The 21,965-nt window shown below is 47.3% G+C and overlaps 1 protein-coding gene across 6 annotated transcripts in view; it reads right to left on the bottom strand.

Moving 5' to 3' along the window:
• KNDC1 (kinase non-catalytic C-lobe domain containing 1) overlaps window positions 1–16,449 on the bottom strand; it is an 85,089-nt gene extending 68,640 nt beyond the window's left edge. For 2 of the 6 annotated variants that reach the window (XM_072629140.1, XM_072629142.1), the window contains exons 1-3: window positions 15,808–16,436; window positions 9,140–9,338; window positions 8,121–8,179 (exon numbers count right to left, since the gene is read on the bottom strand). In XM_072629140.1, coding sequence (XP_072485241.1) covers window positions 8,121–8,179; window positions 9,140–9,338; window positions 15,808–15,933 — 384 coding nt within the window. In that variant the 5' untranslated portion in view covers window positions 15,934–16,436. Of the gene's footprint in view, window positions 1–1,252; window positions 2,885–8,120; window positions 8,180–9,139; window positions 9,339–15,807 lie in introns of those variants that run through there. The other 4 variants (XR_011971727.1, XM_072629139.1, XM_072629138.1 and 1 more) reach the window with 4 other exon arrangements.
• Between the last annotated feature and the right edge of the window lie 5,516 nt (window positions 16,450–21,965).

Genomic DNA, 21,965 nt, shown 5'->3' with positions numbered 1-21,965 from the left:
CACACATATAGTAGAAATACTGAGCAATATTTGATGCAGTTCTGAGAATGGTGTCTGGCACTTGGTGGGCACTTAACAAACGTTGACTGATTAATTTGATCCAGTGGGGACAATAAGCAGCTCCTCTGGCTTCACTCACATTGTTGACTTTTGCCTAACAATGCCCCAAGCCACTAATACCTGGATTTCTTTCTAAACAACACACTGAAGGCAGCGTCCTTCTCTCAAATCCTTGCTGTGCCAACACACAAGATGAACAGCTCAGGCCATCACAATAGGGCCAGGATCAAGTCTGCCTCAGTCATATTTATCCTGATCTGACCAGGCCATCCACAGTAGGGCAGTTTTGTCATGGGCTGACCCAGTCCACACAGACCAGCCGTCCCTGCACAGAGAATTACTGGGAAAAATATGAAAGACTGGGACAGAATGTGGCAGAATGGGTCTGTCCAAGGCTGGCAGGAATGAGAAGTGCAAAGAAGCCTCAGACCTGCCCTCCCTTCCAGTCATTCATTCCAGTCCCAGGGATCCAGACACATGTGAAGAGTGCTCAGAACAGGGGAATTCCCTGGGGAGAGGAGGGGGCTTCCCAGTGCTCTGGCTCCTGAGCACCAGCTGTCCTGCAGGCACCATTGAGAAATTAAAAGGGAGATTTACTAAAGGATTGAAGACAGGGAAAAAATCTCAAATAAAAAGAAATTCTGAAAAACAGACCTTCCAATATGGAACATTTTCTCAAAGACCAAATGAGATAATGTCTGTAAAAAGTGCTCATCACAGTGCCTGGCACATAGTAGGAGCTTAATACCTACTTATTTCCTTTTCTCCACTCCCTCTCAATGTGCTGCAGAAGAAAGAGCAGTGTTTGAGGAGTCTCAGGACCTGAGTTCAAATATTGGCTACGCTACTTATAACCTATGGGATCTCTCAATTTACCTAACCTTCAATGATTCTCAATTTTCTCATCCATAAAATGGAAGAGAAGGGGTGTGTTGGATTAGGTGGGCTCTGAGGTCTCTCCTAGCTCTACAGTTTAGATTCTATAGAGATTCCCAGAATAGGTAAGTTTGTCTTCATTCCAAACAGGGCCCTTCCCTCAGCTCAGAGCTGCTTCTTTCAAGCAGAGCCAGACATTGTTCTCCATGGTGCCACCCCCAGAAGCTCCATGATACTGCTCTCCATGGTGCTGCCTCCTCTGTCTCAAGTTTATGGCTGAACTTGCTCTCCATGGTGCCTCCTCTCCTGCACCTACCTGGTGAGGTTGCTCTCCATGGTTCCGCCTCCTTGATGAGGATGCTTTCCTAACTGGTGAGGATGCTTTCCATGGTGCCTTCTCCAGAAACCCCATGCTGTTGCTCTCCATGGTGTCGACTCCTCTTCTGCTTCTAAATCTCCAGGTTCCCATGATGCTGATCTCCACTGTGACCTACCTGGTGAGGTTGCTCTCCATGGTGCTGCCTCCCTCTATTGCATGTTTAATGGGTGAGGTTGCTCTCCAAGGTACCTCCCCCAGAAGCTCCCTGATGCTGCTTGCTCTCTATGGTGATGTCTCCTTTCTTGAGGCTGCATTTCATGCTTGATGGATGATGGTGCTCTCTGTGGTGTCTTGTCCTGCAGTTTTGTGTGGCTTCCATGGGCAGCCTCAGGTATGGGATTACAGAACCTAAGACTTAGGGCTGGAAACCTCAGGGTTTCCTCAGGGTCATCCAGTCCAACCCTTTCATTTTACATGTTGAAGAATCTGAGGTCAGGGAAGTTGCTGCTCACCAATCTATTAAACCTATTTGCCTGCCAGCCCTCTGCCACTACCTGGAATCCATCAACGATCCCATTTTCAGCAGGAACTTGGTAAGGAGGAAGTTCTAGAAGCAGCAAGAAAGATCCCTCCAACCTGAGGAGTCACTGAGGAGGATTTTAAGCATTTGCTATAATGTGACAAAATCCTCCAAATCCCCAAGATGAAGTCAGAACTATTAGGCAGCCTTGTACATATTTACATTAACCAGGCCACCTGTCCACTAAACATAAGGTCTGCTCCCTCAGAGTTCTGGCTTCAAGGATGCCAAACATGACAGAGCTCAATATACCAATTGAGACCTAGGAGGTATCTGTCCCAGGGCTGTTCATGTTTTCTCCTTTTCACAAGGTGAGTTTTGAGAAGCTACTGGGCTATCTTTAGTGTCATGAAAAGAAGTTTGTTTGTAATGTTTTTATGCTTTTTGAAACAGTCCATATGATGAGCCTAGTTGCTGCTGTATCCTCATTAGCAAGCTTCGCATGGACACAGAACACCTCTAGAAAGGACCTTTGGCCTGTAGAAATTTTTGTATTTTTTCCTCTTCTCCTCTATCTCCACCAAAACCAAAAGTTACTTTCCTAAAATCTATTCCAGCCCTATAGAGCTGAAGGTGATCTTAGAGGGTGACCTTTATGGGAAAGATGAGGAACCTGAGGCCCAGAGGGAAAAAGTAGACAAAGCTAGAATCAGACAGAAGCAATTCTTTTAGGATATTTCACTCCCATGTACCCAGAGGAATACAGGTACCAGTGGAAAGGGAACAAGTGCTTTCCCTGAAATAACCACCAGCAGTACTCCAAAAACCATGAGAACCATAAAACAGCCATCCAACAAATGCCTCACAAATCTTGACTCATTGGATAGTGAAAATGACCTCGATAGCAGACAACAGCTCAGTGCCTCTGACTCTGCCCTGGCATCTCTCCCAAATAGGATGATTTTGAGGGCTACAGAAAAAGTGGCTACCCCCTCCCCACCAATCTTGCCTTCAAACACTGATGTCAACAAGCAGCCTGATTCCCACCATCAGAAGAATTCCCCATATAGCCTGGCCACCTGCCATGTTGAGAGTGATGCAGGGTTGAGAGAGAACTGTGTAATGGAGAACTAAGCATGATTAGAGAAATTATAAAAAATAATAATAAGATTCATGTCCAGGAACAAATGGTCAAGAATATTAAAGGAGTTAATGAAAAAAAGTGGGAAGGAAGTAGGTCTGCCAGTACCAGATCTCAAACTGTGCTCAAGAGCCATAATCACCAAAACAATCTGTACTGAGTTAGAAACAAGGAGGTTAATCAGTAGAATAGATTAGGTACACAATACACAGACACTGAAGAGCACAGCGGCCCTGTGTCTGATAAACTCAAAGATCCCAAAACTCACTATTCCCCAAAACTGGTTGGTAGAACTGGGAAGCAGTGTGGCAGAAATTACATGTAGACCAGTACCTGACACTTCAGCAAGTCAAGTTCTTAACAGGTACATGATTTATACATAAATGCAGGCATCACAAGCAAATTAAAGGAGCATGGAAGAAATCACCTGTCACATCTATAGATACAGAAAGAGTTCATGATCAAACAAGAAAGATGTTCACAGAGGAGGAAACAGATACCTTTGATGACATAAAATTAAAAGTTGAAAAAGAAGACTAATGCAGCTACAATTGGAAAAGAAGCAGGAAATTGGAGAAAATATTGGTAGCAAGTTTCTCTGATAAATGTTTTTTTCCCCTAATATGTCAGTAACTAATTAAAATGTATAAGAATAAGAGCCATTCTCCAGGTAACAAGGGGTTAAAAGATATGAATAGGCAGTTTTCAGAAGAACAAATCCAAGCTATAATGAGCCATATAAAAACTGCTCTAAATCATTAATAGCTAGAGAAATGCATATTAAACCTCTGTGATATCCATCATATTGGCTAAACTGACAAAAAAGGAAAGTGACAAATGCTAGAGGGTATGTGGGGAAACAAGTACTTTAATGTAATGCTGATGGAGCTGTGAATTGGTCAAACCATTCTGGAAGGAAATTTGGAACTTACCCCCCCTCCAGTTATTAAATTATGCTTACTTTCTAACCCAGGGATGCCACAACTAGGTCTGTACCCAAAAAGATCAAAGAAAGAGGAAAAGGAGCCATATGTACAAAAGTATTGATAGCAGCTTGTTTTGTGGTGGCAAAGAATTGGAAATTGAGTGGATGTCCATTAGTTGGGGAATGACCGAACAAGTTGTGGTATTGAAGGTGTTGTTATATTAAGGTGTTATAAGAAATAAGTTTTGTTAGAAAGGAAGTTTTGTTGAAACCTGGGAAAACTTTTATGAATCAAAGCAAATTGAAATGATAAGAAGTAAGAGAACAATTTATACAAGAATATGACTATTGTAAAAGACAAACAACTTTGAAGATTTGGGAAGTCTGATCAGCTCACAACCCAACCAGAATTCCAAAGGACTAATGATGAAACTTGCCATCCGCCTCCAGGTGGAGAGCTAGTGGACTCAGCATGCAAACTGAGGCATCATTTCTTTATTGCTCTCTTGACATGGCTAATATAGGAATTTGTTTTGCTTGATTAGATATCTGTGATGCCTTTTTTATTGCTTTCTCAATGGGAAGTGAGATGGAAAGAATTTGGAAATCAAAATAAAGTAGAATTTAAAAAAGAAAGAAAAGAAAAACAATCACTTCCAGGAAATGATGAGAAACGCTACATCACAAACTCTCAAAATGCTTAAATGGAGTCTCTCTCTCTCTCTATACTATATTTATGCCAAAAGTGCACATGGAGAAATCTTTTTTGAATAACGTAAATATATCCATTTCAGAAATAACCAGATTTATTTCAGCAACAGCTGCCAACAATAATGCCACCAAATGAAGGGATTTATTCTCTAAACGAAAATGTTCAAGTTATTTTTGCTTAGTCCAGAGGGAAATGTCACCCTGTCTGTAACATTCCTGCCTCCACCAGAACCATAACAATCCCCTCTAATTTTGAGGTTGAGATCTTGGTAAGACTCAAGATCTTTTTTTTGGCTTTGAGTCTCAATTATGTATAAGGAATAAGGTTGAACTTGGTAGCATTAGTAAATTCAGGATCAAGTCAGTCATTGAAGAAACCCCACAAGTGTCCCTGGCTCTGTAAAGAGTTCAGCTCTTTACAAGGTGGCTTTTGATATCCAGAAGCAAAGTGGATATGGTTGCTCTGAGGTCAATCAGTCAGTCAACAAGCATCTTAAAGCACCTACTATGTGCCAGGAACTATGCTAAGTGCTAAGGATGCAAGAAAGGAAAGCATATTCAGAAATCAGATTTCTCAAAACTGAACACGAACATACATTTCTAAGGCTCCCATCACCTCAGCTTCCAGCCCAGGGATGAGTCTCTATCTACACTCTTTGAAAACAGGGTCTTCAGGCCAGCTTGATATCCAGTGGTGAGTGAGGCTATTACCATCTCTCCAGCCTGCTGGCTCCTGACCTTGGCATCACCTACTGCTCTTCTCACTTACCCCATATTCTCCAATCTGATGACATTTTCTTCCTACCTGCACACCATGCCACTGTAGTAGTAATTCAAATGGAAAGATCTTTCTCATTAATTAATAGGCCCATATGATCTGCTTAAATCACCTGGAAGCCTAAGTCACATATGGTGGGAGGAGTTTGCTGAACAGGCGGAATAGGAGCAGAACCAGGAGGTAGTGAGTGAATGGGGTCAGGTCAGAGGGGATAGAACTCAGGCAACTGACATATTGTGACAGTTGATAGTGAGAAGGCCCTAGCTGAGGGAGGAGAGGTTTGAGAATGAGTTTGCCCCCTGCTGTGATCATGGTTATTAACTTCTTGGTCACCATGATGGATTTTGCTTTCTGGTTCTGGGATTTGACTTTCTGGTGTATAAATAAATGTTTTTCTTCTGCCTTCTACATGGAGAGTCTGAGAGTCTTTTATACTTGGCAATTGAGAACTATGCTGGCACATTCATAGTTACCATCAGTGCTGTGAATATTGCCTTGGCGATACACTTACACGTGTGTGTGTGTGTGTGTGTGTGTGTGTGTGTGTGTGTGTTCCCTCCTTTCTACCCACAGTCATCAAGTCCTCATCATATCTTACTTAGACTATGGCAAAGGTCTTCCAAGCATTCCTCTGCCTCAGGTCTCTTCTCTCTTCAATCCAGCTTCCACTCAGATGCCAAAATGATTTCCCCAAAGTGTGGACCTGACTGGGTCACTCCTGCTCAATAAACCTCAGAGGCTCCTTATTGCCTCCAGACTAGAATGAAAAGTCTGCTGACATTCAAGGCTCTAAGTAGTCTGGACCCTTCCCATCTCTGTAGTCTTTCATATCACTTTCCCCTCCATGCACTCCACCCAGGCCTTGTGTTTGCATCCCCAGTCCAACCAGACTGGTCTGTGAGCAACTCATTCCACACTACACTTCATCTCCAGTCTACAATCGATAACATTTATCAAGTGTCTACAGTGTGCTAGGCCCTATGGCATGATACAGGAAGGAGCAGAAAGTAGGCTTAGTCCTCAGGGAGTTCACAATCAATTCCCCTGCCTCTGCACTGGCTTCCCACCTTGGATGAAGCTCTCTCCTTCCTCACTCCACCTTGTAGTTTCCCTCTAGGCTTCCACCATTGGAACACAATCTCCTTACAACAGTGAGGGGCTTCTCCCCCCACACCCCACCCCTGCCCTTGTGCCTGGCACAGGGTAGGCACTTAACAAAAGACTTGCTGATACCTGACCCTGTCATTTCCTGGCTCAAGAAGCTTCAAGAGCTCCTTACTGTCTCTGACATACAATATCAATTCCTCTGTTTGATCTCTGAAGCCCTGAGCAAAGTGGCTGCCAGGCCTCCTGGATGTCAGCTGACCCTCATCAGCTACCATGGTCCTCCAAACCTGGTCTTTATGCTGTTCTACTTATGGGACTTTTCATCCCTCATCTTTGCAGGAGACAGAATCCCTTTCTCTTCAAGGGGCCGGAGCAGTGTGGCTTCCTTGAGGAGGAAGAGCCTTGGCCCATTTGGGTCCACACCAGCTGGAGGAAGCTGTCACTCCATTTGACAAGTCTGCCATGGCTCTCTGTTGCCTCCTGGATCTGTACCCTGGTAAGATGGCATGTCTCCCTCTGGGCTTTGGTCCTCCTTATGTACCAGCCCTTGCCTTCTTTTCCTTGGACCCCACCACACCTAACAACATTTGTGGAGCCCTGGCCTCACTCCCTGCAGGACACAGTGCACACCATACTTGTTCCTAGGCTCCTGGGGGCCTCAGCTACTTCTCTTCTGGGTCATATTTCCCTCCTCTAGTCCCCCTGCCCTCCTCCCCCCCAGTACATCCCCCTCCAGCTTGGTTTTCTCCTTGATTTTCACCACTAAAGGTCTCCTCTGTTTTTTAATGGCACATACCATTCTCCTGATACCTATGGAGTGATGGGGGTTGCTTGCTGATCAGCACCTCGAGCATGGTTCCAGTAACTTGGCTGCACATTCCACATAGACTTCTACTTTCCAGCCATCCATCTTGTCTCTTGGCCTGAAGTTCCCCAGTCTACACTGTCACCAAGATCCTTGCCATCAGTGACCTTCTTGTGCCTCAACAGCCCAGGGACGCTGGGTAGGACTCAATGGAAGGGGGTGTTTTCAATCAACATAGCATATCCATAGCCTCTTATGCAGTTTTCTCACTCCCAAACTAGGGGTTATCAGCTTATTAGTTAAGTTTTTCAACTTATTTATAAATGTTTCAGTTGATTAGTTAATTAGACATCCCCTTCCTTTTTTTCCTTCCCTTCCCTTTCCTCCCCTCCCCTTTCTTCCTCTTCTCTTCCCTCTCCTCCCTTCCCCTCCCTGCCCATGCCCTGCCCTGCCCAAACACAAGTAGAAAGGCTTAATGCTCCTGGGGTCCTCTAAGGAGAGAAGGCAGAGTTTACAAGAGCCAGCCCATCTCTGAAGCTGGCTGCCGATTCACTCCTGGGAGCCACGGAGCAGGGAGAGAAGAGGAAGGAAGAAAGAAAATAAGCTCTTCTTAAGGACCCACTATGTGCTAGACACTATGCTGTGTGCCAGGGATACGGAGAAAGGCCAAAGCCATTCAAGGAGCTTGCTGTCCAATGAGAGAGTCAACAGGCAAACAACCAGGGACAAATGAGATAGAGCAGGATGAACCGGAGAAACTCAGCCGAGGGCAGAGCAGGTCAGGGGAGGCTTCCCTTGGACAAAGCTCTTCCAAGGCATTCATGGCACATCAGGGAAGAGAATGGAGGCATCTGGCACTAACACCAGCGGGTACGTACCTCAAATGTGTTCCCTGTTATGTCAAACTCTGGTGGAACGAAGGCACCTTCAGGATCATCTGGGGAAGGAAGAGAGAAGGAGAAATAAAGAACCTCATACCCTACCCTCCAGTGAACCCAAACCCCATTGCTAATCCCCTTCTCCACTTGAGCAGCGAGCAGCAGCAGCCTGAGTGGGGATTGGTGCCCCCAGGATAGATAGAGTTTCTCCTGAGGTCTCAGGAGGTCCAATGTTACATGGAGGACTGACTCATTCCACTGAAGAATTAATTCTGTGCTTAGAGATCCCTTTCTTCTACATCTTCTAATGCATCTAGCCTCAGCTGAGCTTGGTGCTTACCCTGCTCTGAGCTTGTTCTCAACCAGGATGCCTGCCCTATCTGTGTCTCACCAGGCCCTCTGGTCCTCAAATTCTCAAAGTTTGTGCTCTTGGAGGTGAGGAGAAACGGGATCACAGTAATGTCAGTTGGCCCAGCAGCAGATTTCCATTGGATGTGGAGGCTACTGGGAGCAGAGCTTTTCTTTGAATGGAAAACTTGACTTCCATTCATTGAGTCGTGAGAATCAGTGGAAACTGACATGAGAAGCCAGGAACTATCTGAAGAAAGACTTGAATCTGGCTCTGCTTGGCTTTGGGGTGTGGACTCCAGCACCAGCAGAATGTATGTTCCTATGGCCAATGAAGGGCAGCACTTGTCCCCAAAGGTTCAGGGTCAAGGATCCCCCAGCCAAGCACAAAGCAAGTTTGGAATTTCACTTTCCCAGCACAACAATTTCAGCAAATCCAGTAAATGAGTTTGCTCTCTTGTAAACATTTGTTGGGACATAATTATGGTGACTAAGTGGACCTATTTCTCAAACTAACTGGGTTCTAAATTTAATTCCATTCATTAAGAAATGATGCACTTCTGTGGAATTACAAACAGACCCCTCACCCTCACAGGATATGCCAAGTCCTGGCCCATCTTTGGGCACTCATAGTCAGCTGGTCCTGGGTTCTGGGGGGTTCTGGCACTCACCGCTGAGCTGTTCCATGAAGCACACATTGCCATTGGTGTTAAAGGCCAGCGTGTCTGGGGTGATGCACAGTGTCTGGAAGATGGCAGAATGGGCGATGCTCCTCAAGGAACGGCTGCATTCCAAGCACACTGCCCAAATGTCTTGCTCCGTGAGGCAGCTGTCGCGCAGGGACAGGATGTCAGCAAGTGACACATTCTCCTGTCAAGACAGGAATTCAAAAATTACCTCGTGGGATGTGGAAACAAATGGGGGCACAGGCAATCCAGTAAAAACAAGACCCTAAGACTAATTCTAGCAAATTCTTTTGCCTCTGGAGATCAAAGATTTTGCCCTTCACTCAGAACTAGTCCTCTGGGAAAAACCAAGGAATTGCCACAAAAAAGTACTTTATCTCATTATATCCTTGAATTCTAATGAGATTACATGATCAATATAGGAACAGTGTCATTGAGAATCCTAAGAATGAAGTTCAGATCATTCTTTGAAATACAATATAGACCAGCAGCAGAGGGAAGCTTGTGCCTTCATTCTCTCCTGCTCCTGCAGCAACACAGTGACCAGCGAGTCCCAGTGGGTGGGTCCCATAGAAGGGAACCAAGGCCACAGCAGGCCAAGGTGCAGACTATTATTTACTTCTGCTACAGAAGGTGGACAGGAAAAATGCCTTTCACATGCTCAGCTGCAGACTTAGGAGGAACAACCAACTTCTGGATGACATCTGGTCACAGGGCCCGGATGAATTACAACATGAGAAAACCGAAAGGATGGGACTGCTGAGCCACTATCAAACGTCACCAAGTCATCATGAAGAGGGAGGGAATGAGGACAGGAGATAGAAGCCTACAAACCAGTAAAGCCAGTAAAACTGACTTGGATTTTTGACAAAATTCTGGAATATAGTATTAAAGGGGTGGTTAGTGAAACTCTAGAAAAAGAAGTAGTAATCACAAAGAGATAGTATAGCTTCATTAGGAAGAAATGCCAGATAAACCCGGGCTCCCTCTGTGGCAGAACAACTAACCTGGAAGGGCCTGAGAATGAGGTAAATAGAGCTTACCTAGATTTCAGGGAAGTTCCTCAAGTTAGTCTTATGGAAATGATGGAGGTTAGGGCCAAATGATGGTGGATCCAGGAAGGGTAGAATGGCCCAAACCAAAGAGTAGTTAACAGAAGTTGGCCAAAATCGCAGTTAATTAACCTTTGTGAATGGTTTGATGTTTACTTGGAAGGAATAAGGAGACATCTAGTAAGTGTCTGAGGATTCTGGGCCTGGCCCCCAGCCTCTGGGCTCTTTATTGATGACTTAGACAAAGGTAGCATAAAATTATAGTTAAATGGGAGGGATCATAAATGCCATTTACTCCAACTCCCTCATTTTCCACATGAGGAAACTGAGGCAAAGAGAAGTGAAACAGCTTGCCCAACGCCTAACACCTGGCAGGGTCTGCTGTGGGACTGGAATTCAGGTCTTCCTCTACTCCAAGGCAAGCACCCCCTCCACTGTGGAAACCAGGTCCTTATCAAATCTGCAGATGACAAGGTCAGAGTCCAACAAAGATATCCAAGGGTTAGAGCATCATTGGGCCATACCAACAGTGTGGAAAGGTGAGAGTTCTGTCAGACAGGCATTCATGAAGCTATGGAGGTGTGGGAAATCCTAAGATAAACACATATCCTATGGGAGAGACAACGTTGCTGCTGTTTGTCCTTCGTTTTCAAAGGCGACCAATGACATCACAAGAGACATCTTGACTTGAGTGTGAATGGGATTGAAATGAGGCACAGAGTTGTCAGCCTCACTCTGTCTTCCTGAGTCATTGAAGTCCAGTGGCAGGACAATAGTCAGAATGACTGACCATGGCCAGGGATACATGGATGACCTTCAATGTCTAACCAAGCTCCAAGCGCTCCACAGTGCCTGCTTCTGCTGCCTTCATGGCCCTTCTCTGCCCATTCCACCAGGGAAATGACAGCATACACATACATAGCAGAGTATACAAAACATATACAAAGTAAAGGGAGACAGCAGTCACTAGCAGAAAGAGGGATCTGGAAAGGCTTCCTGGGAGAGGTGCTGTTGAAATTAAATCTTGACAGGAATGAGAGATCCTAAGAAGTGGACGTGAGTGCAAATGGGGTACATCCTAAGCATGGGGGCAAAGGGATACAGCGATACATGGGAGAAAGAGGCAGAAGGCCTCATTGGTTGGACCAAAGAGTATGGAGAGGAGAGCAATGGCTAAGAAAGGCTAGCTGCAGCCTGGGAAGGGCTTTACATGCAAATACAAGAGTCTATGTTTGATCCTAAAAACAAGAGGGAGCCACTGGAGTTTATGGAGCAGGAGAATGACATGAGCAGAGGTGTGCTCTAGGAAGAGCACTCTGACAGCTGTGTGAGGGATGGACAAGAGGTAGGAAAACCAAGCAGGAGGGGTCAGCGATAAAACAGCAACACCGTTCTCTACATTCTAGGCACATCTACCAAAAACAACTTTCTTTAATTTAACATCCTAATATCTCAGCATTTCCAGTTATGAGGAGAGATGGCCAAACTGGCGGGGTTCCCCCAATGCCCTCCCATGGGTCTCTCCAACTAAAGACAATCTGAGGTGATGTTTATAGAATCCTCAACAAGGAAAAGATCAGACCTTCAAATACAGCATTTAAAACAATGGTCACTATAAGTTCCTTCCAGTCCCACCCCATTGACTCAGAGTTCCCCAGGAGCAAGGAAGCCAAGAAGCCTCTCCTCTAACTTTTTAATCCTTTCTTAAAGGAAAAGGTGGGGACCCTTGTTGCACCAAGAATTCCTTTCAAAGTTGGACAAAGAAGAGGCTGCTTGAGGAGCCCTTTGGTGAGTCGAGCCCAAACCACTTTGGCCGTGGGGGAGGTAATGACCCAAACAAGATAAAGAGATTCTTTTGGTTTTCAGGTTTTTCCCCTTCATAGGCAGCCAGGTGGTGCAGTGGATAGACCACTGGGCCTGGAGGCAGGAACACTCATTTTCCTGAGTTCTAATCTGATCTCAGAACTTAATAGTTGTGTGACCCTGGGCAAGTCACTTCACCCTGTTCTCCTGTTTCCTCATCTGTCCAACAAGCTAGAGAAGGAAATGGCAAACCACTCCAGGATCTTTGCCAAGAAAACTCCTAATGGAGTCACAGTGAGTCGGACAGAAATGAAACAACTCAATAGCGGCAAGTGCCTCCTATGTGCTGAGCACTGGGGATAAAAAAAGAGGCAAAGGACAGTCTCTGCCCTTGGGGAGCTCACGGTCTAATGCAGGGGAAGGCATAAACAAGCTCTATACAAGATAAATGGGAAATAAACAGAAGGGAAGGCTGGAATTAAACCATAAGGCAGCAATGAGGAAGAAGACAGTACATCATGTGCAACCAGAGCCTCTGAATGGAGGAATTGCTGGGAGGGAGGTGGAGGAAGATGGGGAGAGGCCAGACTGGGCACAATACACTGAGCATTAGGGAATCATAGGGGTCATGGAGTTGAGACATGGACACATCAGACCTACTATAGACAACAGGACAGAGAACAGTTTGGAATGGAGAGTCACTGAGGAAGGAAGGGAGAGTCCTGGACATGAACAGATAATAGCTACCAGAATCCTCTTGGTACATCTTTGCTTGTTGTCACTCCCATTATAGTAATGCTCCTGGAGGGCAGGGACTGTCTTTGGACTCTTTTAGTATTCCCAGAGCTTTCCCCAGTGCCTGGCACATACTAGGAGCTTAATATTTAATTACTGATTGATGGGGGGTGAGGAAGTTAGGATGACTTTAAAAGCCAAACAGGATTTTGCATGTGATCCTAGAGTTTATTGAGTAGGTGGGGGAGGTGGTGTATGTGTGACACAGTCAGACCTTCACTGACACCTGCTGAGTGGAGGATGGAGTGGAGGCTGGCAGGCTGATATCCTCCTCCGCCCCGCCCAGATGCTATTGCCATGGTCCAGTTGAGAGACAATGAGGACCTGACCAGGGCAGGGTGGTGTCAGAGAAGAGAACGGGGTGCAATAGGGACATGTTACAAAGGTAGAGACTCTTTATCTGCTCTGCTCTGGGCCCCAAACACCCACATACCCAGCCTCTCTGGCTGCTGGAAGCTGCCTCCCAGTGGTGTATCAGGGCAAACCTAAGGTACTCTGTCACTGTACTTTACTAATAGTGATACTGAATCAAATCTTAAAAAGGCCAGGGCCAGAGCAGGGGCTCTAGGAGGGAAGTGAGAAAAAGCTGGGGCCTGGGACCCCCTATCTTTTCCCAGAGGTCTGGTGACATGGCCAAGTCAGGCTTCATGGTCCCAAGTAAGAACCTGCCAAATCATGATCCCCATCAAGGCAGCAGGACCAAGCCCCTGGACAGACAGACAGACTGCTGCTGGAGTTGTGTGATCCAGGCCCTGATGAGATGAACAGCTCTCAGCTCATCTTAAGCAGATCCCAGTGACCCATTCTCTTCAGCATGAACAGTATCTCGGGGGGTTCCAGCTTTTGGAGGTGGCCTATTAAAGGGGGATCTGCCAAGTAGATCTTCATCCTTGACCCCAGGGGTGCTGGAAACTCAGCCCAACTTCTCTGAGAGGTCTGTTGTGGGATGAAAGAAAGGGAGGGAGGCTTCTGGCCCACCAGACACTCCCCCATCTTACTGAAAAGAGAAAGTTTCTAGGAACGGCTGGGCTTTTGAGGCCTGAAACAAGTGCTCAGCTTGGGCTTCGGGTCCATCAGGAGCCCCAGAGACTAAGTCCTCTTGCCTGCCTTCCACATGGGATGTGAGAGCCCTCTCTTTTCACAGACTCAATTTTTCTTAAACAATGTCTTGTCCAAACTTGGTAAGTGATGGTGTTTGTGTTCAGTTTCTGGGATCTTGGAGCAGGCCAGGAAGGCTCATTCACTCTTCTGTGTGGGGCTGGCACACCTGGTAACCCCAAGGAAAGCACCTGTTCTTTTTGAATACTGACATTGACCAGTCCTCAGCCAAAGCCTTATACTTTGTGCACTCCTGTTTCAAGAACCCACTCTGGGCTTCTAGATTCCAGGTGCTTAAAAAGGTTTCTTCCCCTCCCCCAAGCAGCATCACATCAGGCTCAATTTAGGTCCCATGGTGGATCAGGGCAGAGATTCTGCCAGGCCTGTGCATGGCCTCAGTGGTCAGAGTAGCCAAATCAGTCCGGTAGACTCCAGGCATCCCCTCCAGTTGATAATCATATTTTCTTTTCAGCCTGTATTTTCTTTCTCTCATTCTTGGGGCCTCTCTCTTAGGAGATCCCAGGCAAACATTGGCAAAGTCCTAGGCAGGAGGGAGTCTGTGTGAGAAGGGCTAAGTGGGCACTCCCTCCTCTGAAAAGGGTCTATGGGATTGGAGACAAGGATAGCCTGGGGAGAGACTCCACAAATGGAATTAGCCCCGAGGCTGAGCTAAGGAGCCTGTCTCTGAATACCTGGTACCCTGGCCAGAGCAGCCGGGTCTTATGTAAGCCTGGTGCAGAGTGCCAGCCCTCCTCCAAAGTCAACAAGCCTTCATAGAGACAGACTGCTAAGTAATGAGGACCAGTATTTTCTCTATGGGCTCCAGGGGTCCCTCATGAGCCAGAGCTCTCTGCAAAGAGGTGTGGGCCTGGGCATGTGGCCCTCCTGGGGGGTTAAGCTGGAAGAGGTCTTAGGGACCACCTGGTCCACCTCCCCTCAGTTCACAGAAGAGGAAACAGCCTCAGACCAATACAGACAGAATAAGGAAGCCAGGATACCTGAGTCCTCCAGAAGCAGACAAGTCTTAGGGGAGGGAGGGACTGGAGAGGTGAGGTGGGGGGCACCAATGATCCAGTTGTGGCTCTCAGGCTGAGGCTGATCTGATAGGATCCCCATGGCTCAGCAAGGCTGGGCCCCACTATGCATGGCCACACTCCTCATAACCAGGACCTACTGACCTGGGGGTCATTGTTCATTAACTGAGATGATATACTTAAGGTCTGAAGGAGGCTGGAGAGAGGCTTAGTCTCACTGTCCTGAAGGGAGGCCTCACCTTTGGGGGCCCAGAAACCCCAGGTCTCCCCCCGGAGGGGGGGGGCTGAAAGGATCCCCTCTGCTCTTTAAAACTCAGAAGGTTCTGGGGCCTAAGTCTCTGGTTGAGCCTAGGGGAGCGAGGCAGCAGCCTCTTGGAGGTCCTGGTTCTGGTCCAGCCTTAGCAGCCTCAGCTGGGGGTGGGGGGCAGGGAACAGGATATAAGGGGCTCCAGCAATCCTCCTGGTCCTCATGGGGTGGATGTGGGTGGCCCAATCTGCCCCCCGGAATTGGCCGGAACCCTGAGACATGCCATTCCCCACCATCTTCCAGAGTTCGAGGCTGCAGGAAGGATTCCTGGGGGGGGGGGGGGGGGGGGGGGGAGAGGCAGAGGAAGAGGGGGAAGGGGCGGAAGGAGAAGGATGTTTCGAATTGGGGGTATCCCTAAATCCTGGTGTCTGAAACTCAGTGGGTGCTAAAGAAATGTCGAGTGATTGGAGCGGGCACCTACCCTCCTCTCTTCTTCTTTCCCCAGGGGGTCGCGGCGGGGCTGGGACCCTCCCAGGAAGGACAGGGGGCCCATCTCAGGGCAACCCCTCCCGGACCGCCAGGAGCCCCAGGCGCGTCCTGGGCCTCCCCTGTTCGGGGCCTCACCTCGTCCTCCAGCAGGGCCGGCAGCGGCTCGAAGTCATAGAAGTCCAGCTCGACCTCCTCCTCGTCTTCCTCTCCCCGGCCCCCGTACAGCGGTGGCTGCAGCGACTCGGCCAGCTCGCCGTCCATTGCGGCGCTGGGACGGATGGAGCGGCGGCGGGCTCGGCGTGCTGCCCCTGGGGCCAAGGGCTCGAGGCGGGGGCCGCCCTAAGGCAGGGTCCCGGGGCTCAGCGGCCTCCTTCCCCGCGGCCCCAAGGCTGCCCGAGGATGGTGCTCCTGGTGGCGTGGAGGGAGACCGTGCCGGGGGTGGCGGCGGGGTGGGTGAGATTGGCCGCTGATCTGGGCTCCGCGCCGTGCTGACCCCAGGCCGGCCGGCCGTCAGCCAGCCCTCCGCTGCCTCCAGCACTGCTCGCCAGAGGACCTAGGGCTAACGACGCTGCGCCACCATGGCAACGCGCTCGCGGGAGCGCGCGGGGGGCGGGGCGGGGGCTCTGCCCCCCCTTCCCTGCGGGGCTGTCCGCGCTGGCCCCGCCCCCGCCAGCTCCTGCCGCAGTGACCACCCCTCCCCCGCCCGCGCTGTCCTTGGGGGGAGGGGCTGCTCTGGCCTGGGCAGAGCGTTGGCAGGCGAGGGGAGGGCGACAGACCGACCCTCCGCAGTGGCGGGGGTCTGGCATTGGACGCGGCAGCATCCCCTCCCCAGCAGTCTCAGGACCTGGAGCCCCAACTTGGGGCTCCCCTGAAGTCCTAGGACGAAGGCCTAACTCTGGGGCCCCCCTGCCCCACTCCTGTACCTCTGGAACCCGGACGCCTGACTTGGGGGCTCAGTGGTACCCCTACCGGGGTGGCTCCGCGGGGGGATGAAGGAGGGTATAGTCTGCTGTCTGTCTCCATCTCCCCACCCCCCTACCCAGATCAACAGGTCAGATCACTGACAGGGCAATGGGGGACTTTGGAGGGAAATGCACCCCGATTCCCTTCTTAAAGGAACGATAGCTGATGGATGGATGGATAGCTAAGGAATGAATGAATGAATGAATGAATGGAGTGGATGGATGGGTGGGTGGGTGGATGATGGGTGGATGAGTAAATAAATGTATGGATGGACGGTGGATGGATGGATGGATGGATGGTGGATGGATGGATGGTGGATGGATGGATGGGTGAATAAATGAATAGATGGGGGTGGATGGAATGGTGAATGAATTTATTAAGAGCTTACTGTGTACCAAACATCGTGCTAAGCATTGGGGATACACATAGAAAAGCTGGACAGCCCCTGCTTTCCCGAGGTTCCCATGCTGTCCTGTTGTGTGGGATAAAACACCCAAGTCAGAGGGAAAGGTGCCAGGGTGCTTAGGGGGCAGCAGCAAAGTAGCAGGGAGGCCTCTTCTTTCATGTGGCTCCCACAGTGAATCCTCCCATTTTCTGGGTCCCTGCATTGGTCACTGAGCCTGTCCTTGGTCAGCTTTGCCTTCTGTTACTTCTTCTGTGCCAGCTTTCCTACTTTGCTTCTCCCTGTGCTCATGGCTCCTTCTCAACTGTCTTTGGGGGGAGGGGATCTTGAGCTACGCCCCCTCATCATAGAGGTCCCCCAAAGCCTTGGCCAAGGCCCTCCTCCCTCTCTTTTCTCACTCTGTCATCTCATTAGCCTACATGAACATACACAGCTCCCTCCTTGGTTTTTGTCCTGAACTCTGGACCCCCACTGCCCCTTGTTGCCCACTGGACATATGACCCTGCATGGCCTGTTGTCATTGCAAAATAAAGAATGTCACCTACAGCGTACCCCCTCCCCCAAACTCCCCTGACTGGTGGGACCCCACCCCTTTCCAGTCACTTCCACTTCTCAACTTGGATCTTTTTTTCTCGTTTATTCCCGGTACTGATTTTACTTCTACAGCAGTCCTGGTATCCTTGGTAGGCACTCTTTCACTTTGACTAGGGTTTCCCCAATCAGAGATGCTTAATAAATGTTTCTCAAAGGTTGAATGAAACATGAGATGAAGTTTGCACACAGGACACTATGAGCCCGACCGTGTAAAGTGGGCCACTGTTTGTACAGTCAAAGTCAAGAAACATTATTTGACTCCCCCTGGGCTGAGGAGCCAGGGCTCTGTGCTGGGTGGGTGGATGCTGGGGAAGAGCCAAAACTTAGTCAGGCTTCAGTCCTCACCTTATTGGAGTGGTTGGGGCCCAGGACCCAAACAGGTCATCCACCTTCCTACCTAGCTCCAGAAGTGAAAAGTGCCAGGGGACCACCTCAGAGCACAGAGAGGTGGGAGCAGAGGGACTCTGGATTTCCCTGCTGTTCTTGTGGAACAAAAATGTAACGAACCAATTAGGGGCTGATGGTGGCTGTGTGGGAAGGAAAATCATGGCAGCCAGAAGGGAAAGGGGGTGGGCCAGCCTCTGAAGAACTGGCACCCAGTTGGGTTTTGGTGGATCTGTGGGAGCCAGTGGGCCCATGGAGCCCTCTTCTAGCTGAACGATTGGGCTCCTGCTATCTCTTCCCTTGCCTGTTTTTTTTCATAAGTTGATAACTGTAGGACGATATAATTAACTTCTTTTGTAATTAGATGTGTTGTATTTTGTGCACTTCAAAATCATTATTCTTAGAAGGGATCTTTCAGCTTCCCACATTCTCAGCTGGTCACTCCTATAGCCTGAATGGTCCTGCATCCTCACACTCACCATGTGTCTCCATGTTTTGGAATCAACCACATTTCTAGTTTTTTGGAGACTGTTGTCAAAATGGTCTTCACAAAGTACAGTTTGATGCCCTCCTTAGGGGCTCAAAGACCAAATGCTCGTCTGGGCATTCAAAGTCCTTTAACACCCAGTCTCCTCCTACTTTTTGGTCTTCTTACATTTACTCCCCAACACATGATCTTCCACCCAGGGAAACTGGCTTCATTATTCCCAGAACCAGACATGACTGCTAGACTTCCAGGCATTGTCTTTCTTCCCCTTCTAAAAAAGCAGTTTTTTTAAAAAATTAAGTCTTTATTGATATTTTGTTTCTTACATCACCACAGTATCCCATGTATTCCTCTTCTTCCCAAAAGTCAGCCCATATGACAAATAGTATTTTTTTAGAGAAGAAAAAAAGTCAGCATAAGTGATGGATACATTGAAAAACCTGAGACCATGAGTCATATGTGCTGCCTGTGGACCTCCCGCCTCTGCAAAGACCTGGGGTGGGGGTGGGGGAGGTATCATCTCTCCTCATCAAGTCCTGCTGGAGCTTCCTTATTTGGTAACATTCACTTTTGGTTTTAGTGTGTTTGGTGTGTTCCTGGTTTTTGGTGTATCATTGTTCTTTACGTTTCCATTGTTGTTGTTACTGTGTCTAATGTTTCTTGGTTCTGCCTGCTTCACCCTGCATCAGTCCAAATAGGTCTTTCCTGGCATCTCTGGATTCAAGTCACCCATCATTTCTTGTCACACAGTGATATTCCATTGCATTCACAGACCCCAATTAAGCCACTCCCCAACTGATGGGCATCTGCTTCATTTCCAGTTCTTAATTATCACAAAAAGTGCTGCTATAGCTATTTTGGAGTATATGGGGACTTGTTTTTTCTCTTTTTGTATCTATGGATTCCTTGTAGGGGACGCTCAATAATGGAACCCTATATCAAAGGATATACACATTTTAGTCATTTTACTAACATAATTCCAAAATGGTTGTAGCATTTCACAGCTCCACCAACAATGTATCCGTGTGTCTCTCGTTCCACAATCCCTTCAACACTGACTTACCATTTTTGTCAGTTTGCAGGGTGTAAGGTAAAACTTCAGGTCTGTTTTTATTGGCATTTGTCTTATTAGGGATTTGGAGCACTCTTCCCTGTGGGTATGAATACTGTGTAGTTCTCTTGAGAACTGCGCATGTCCTTTGACCATTTATCTATTGGGGAATGGCTATTAATCTTATATGCATTTTGCTCTTGTTTATATATCTTGGATATCAACTCCCTATCAGGAGATTGGATACCATTTGTCCACTTCCCTTCAAATCCCAGATGGATTGGTGTTATCTGTGCAGAAGCTTTTCAGTTTCATGTCCTCTCCTTCTGTAAATACAGTATTACATTCCTGCAGATCCTTTATTCTTTGTTTTAAGTTGGCCCTGTTCCTACTGCCTATTTCCCTCCACCCAGATCCCCTTCTCTTGTTTGTTCTGTCTACCCTTTTAGAGTTTGCTTCATTACTTCCTCTTTTACTTTGATCTGGTTTTATATTTCTTCCCCATCTTTTGTCCTTTCATTACTCACATAGATTCACCCTTTCTTTTCTCCTCGTCAGCCAGTCCTGTTCATTGATTTTTAAAATTCATTTTTTGCTCCCCTTTCCAACAAGGATTTCTCTTTGTTAGCCATGTTCTCTTTCTGTTTACTATAGATCTTCATTCTTTGATATTGGCCTCCTATAATTATCTGATCTCTCTTTTCTCTATATTCTTCATGCAATCAAAATTTCCAAAGTGTCCCTTCTGGGCTCTTTTCTATAGATGCTTTCTACCACTGCCTCATAGGGCTTGCCCCAGGGATTCTCCTTTTCCATAGTGCCTCTTTTCTAGAACAATGTCAATTATTGCAGGTATTGGAGAAGAGTCTGCCTCCTGGTAGGGTCCCTCCTCCACCAGGTCCCTGATCATGTAGCTCCTTTCTTGTTGACCTTCCACACTACACTTTCCCAGAAATCTTCTCCTTGTCAGTCCTCTCCCAATTTTCCAGTTGCCCAAAGGGGTTTCAATTCCCAAGCTCTACTCAAGGCCAAGTAGACTTTTTAAGCACCAAATAATCCCATCCAATGTAAGATCCTCATCTCCTTTCACCTCCCATCTCTCTTCACTAATTAATCAGTGGAACCCCCTACTGCACCCCCCAAGTAAGGCTTCCCTCTTTCAATCTTTCCCCTACCTCCTTACCCACTTTCCTATAGGGTCATCTTTTTTGAGACCATAGAGGTCACCTTCCCCTCCTTGCTGGCCTTTCATTTGACCCCACTCATTCCTCTATATCCTCGATCCACCCCTCCCTTTTATGTATCCTCTCATGTTGTAATGTAGTCCCACAAAAGAAGCTTTCATCTTTAGGCAGGGCATCACCAGGGTCTGGCTATAATGATCCCTGTTGGTTTCTTCACTGCTACCCCCCTCCCAGATTTCTGCCTTTACTCCTATCTCATCTCTATCTCCTTTGAGAAATAAGTCTCTTAATAGTCTCTCTACTGGCACTGTTTACTGTTGCTGTCCTTGCCTGATGTATTTTTTCATTCTTCCTGAATTTCTGTCGTTTGGAGTGTTCCAGAGGCAAACAATCTCTTTAGTTCTGGTTTTCTTTCTAAAAATATTCAAGCTCTTTTTTCTTTTGAGCATCCATTTGTCTCATAGGGTTAAACTCAGATTTGCAGGGCAGGTCACTTGGGGCTGCATCTGGAGATCCTCTGCCCTTTGGAATGCATTATTCCATTCCTTTCTCTTTTTCCTAGTTGTTATGGTGTAGTCTTGCATTAATCAAATAGCCTCTCCTTTGTATTCAATGACCTTTCTCCCCATAGCTTGCAGAACTTGCTGCTTCTTAACCAAGTTGTTAACTTTAAGCACTACATGTCTTAGAATTTTTCTTTTTTTTTTCTGGAGGCAACGTATGAATACTTTCTATTGAAATTTAATTTTTTTTGTGTGTGTGTTCAGACATTCTGGGCTGTTCTCTTCTATTACTTTCTTCATTATGGTGTTAAGGTTTTTTGTCCTGTCATGTTCTTCTGGGAGACCTGTGATCCTTATGTTGTCTCTATGCATTCTGTCTTCGAGATCTGTTTGCTTGGCTGGCATTGTTAGTATATTTTCTGTTAATGTTCTTGTTTTATGTTTCTCTTCTTCTAGATTGCCTCTCACTCCTGTGTATTTGCATTCTGGATCTATTGTTCTCTCTTTTATTTCTTTGAGGAGGTTTGCCAGGGCAGATTCCAGTGTTTTTATTCTGTTCATTATTGTTATTGTTGCTGATGTTGCTGCTGTGCAGACCATAAATTCTGTTCTCATAATTCTCACTTCTCTTTTGAACTGCTCAGGAACAATGCATTGTGTGATTCCATGTTCTCAAATTCCACAGGGTCCTTTGTCTAACCAAGTGTTGAATCATTTTCCTTCA

This window comes from Notamacropus eugenii, chromosome 1 (genome assembly GCF_028372415.1).
Source record: "Notamacropus eugenii isolate mMacEug1 chromosome 1, mMacEug1.pri_v2, whole genome shotgun sequence".
NCBI classification, from domain to species: Eukaryota; Metazoa; Chordata; class Mammalia; order Diprotodontia; family Macropodidae; genus Notamacropus; species Notamacropus eugenii.
The sequence above is the reverse complement of the archived record's forward strand: the minus strand, read 5'-3'. Positions and strand labels throughout refer to the sequence as shown.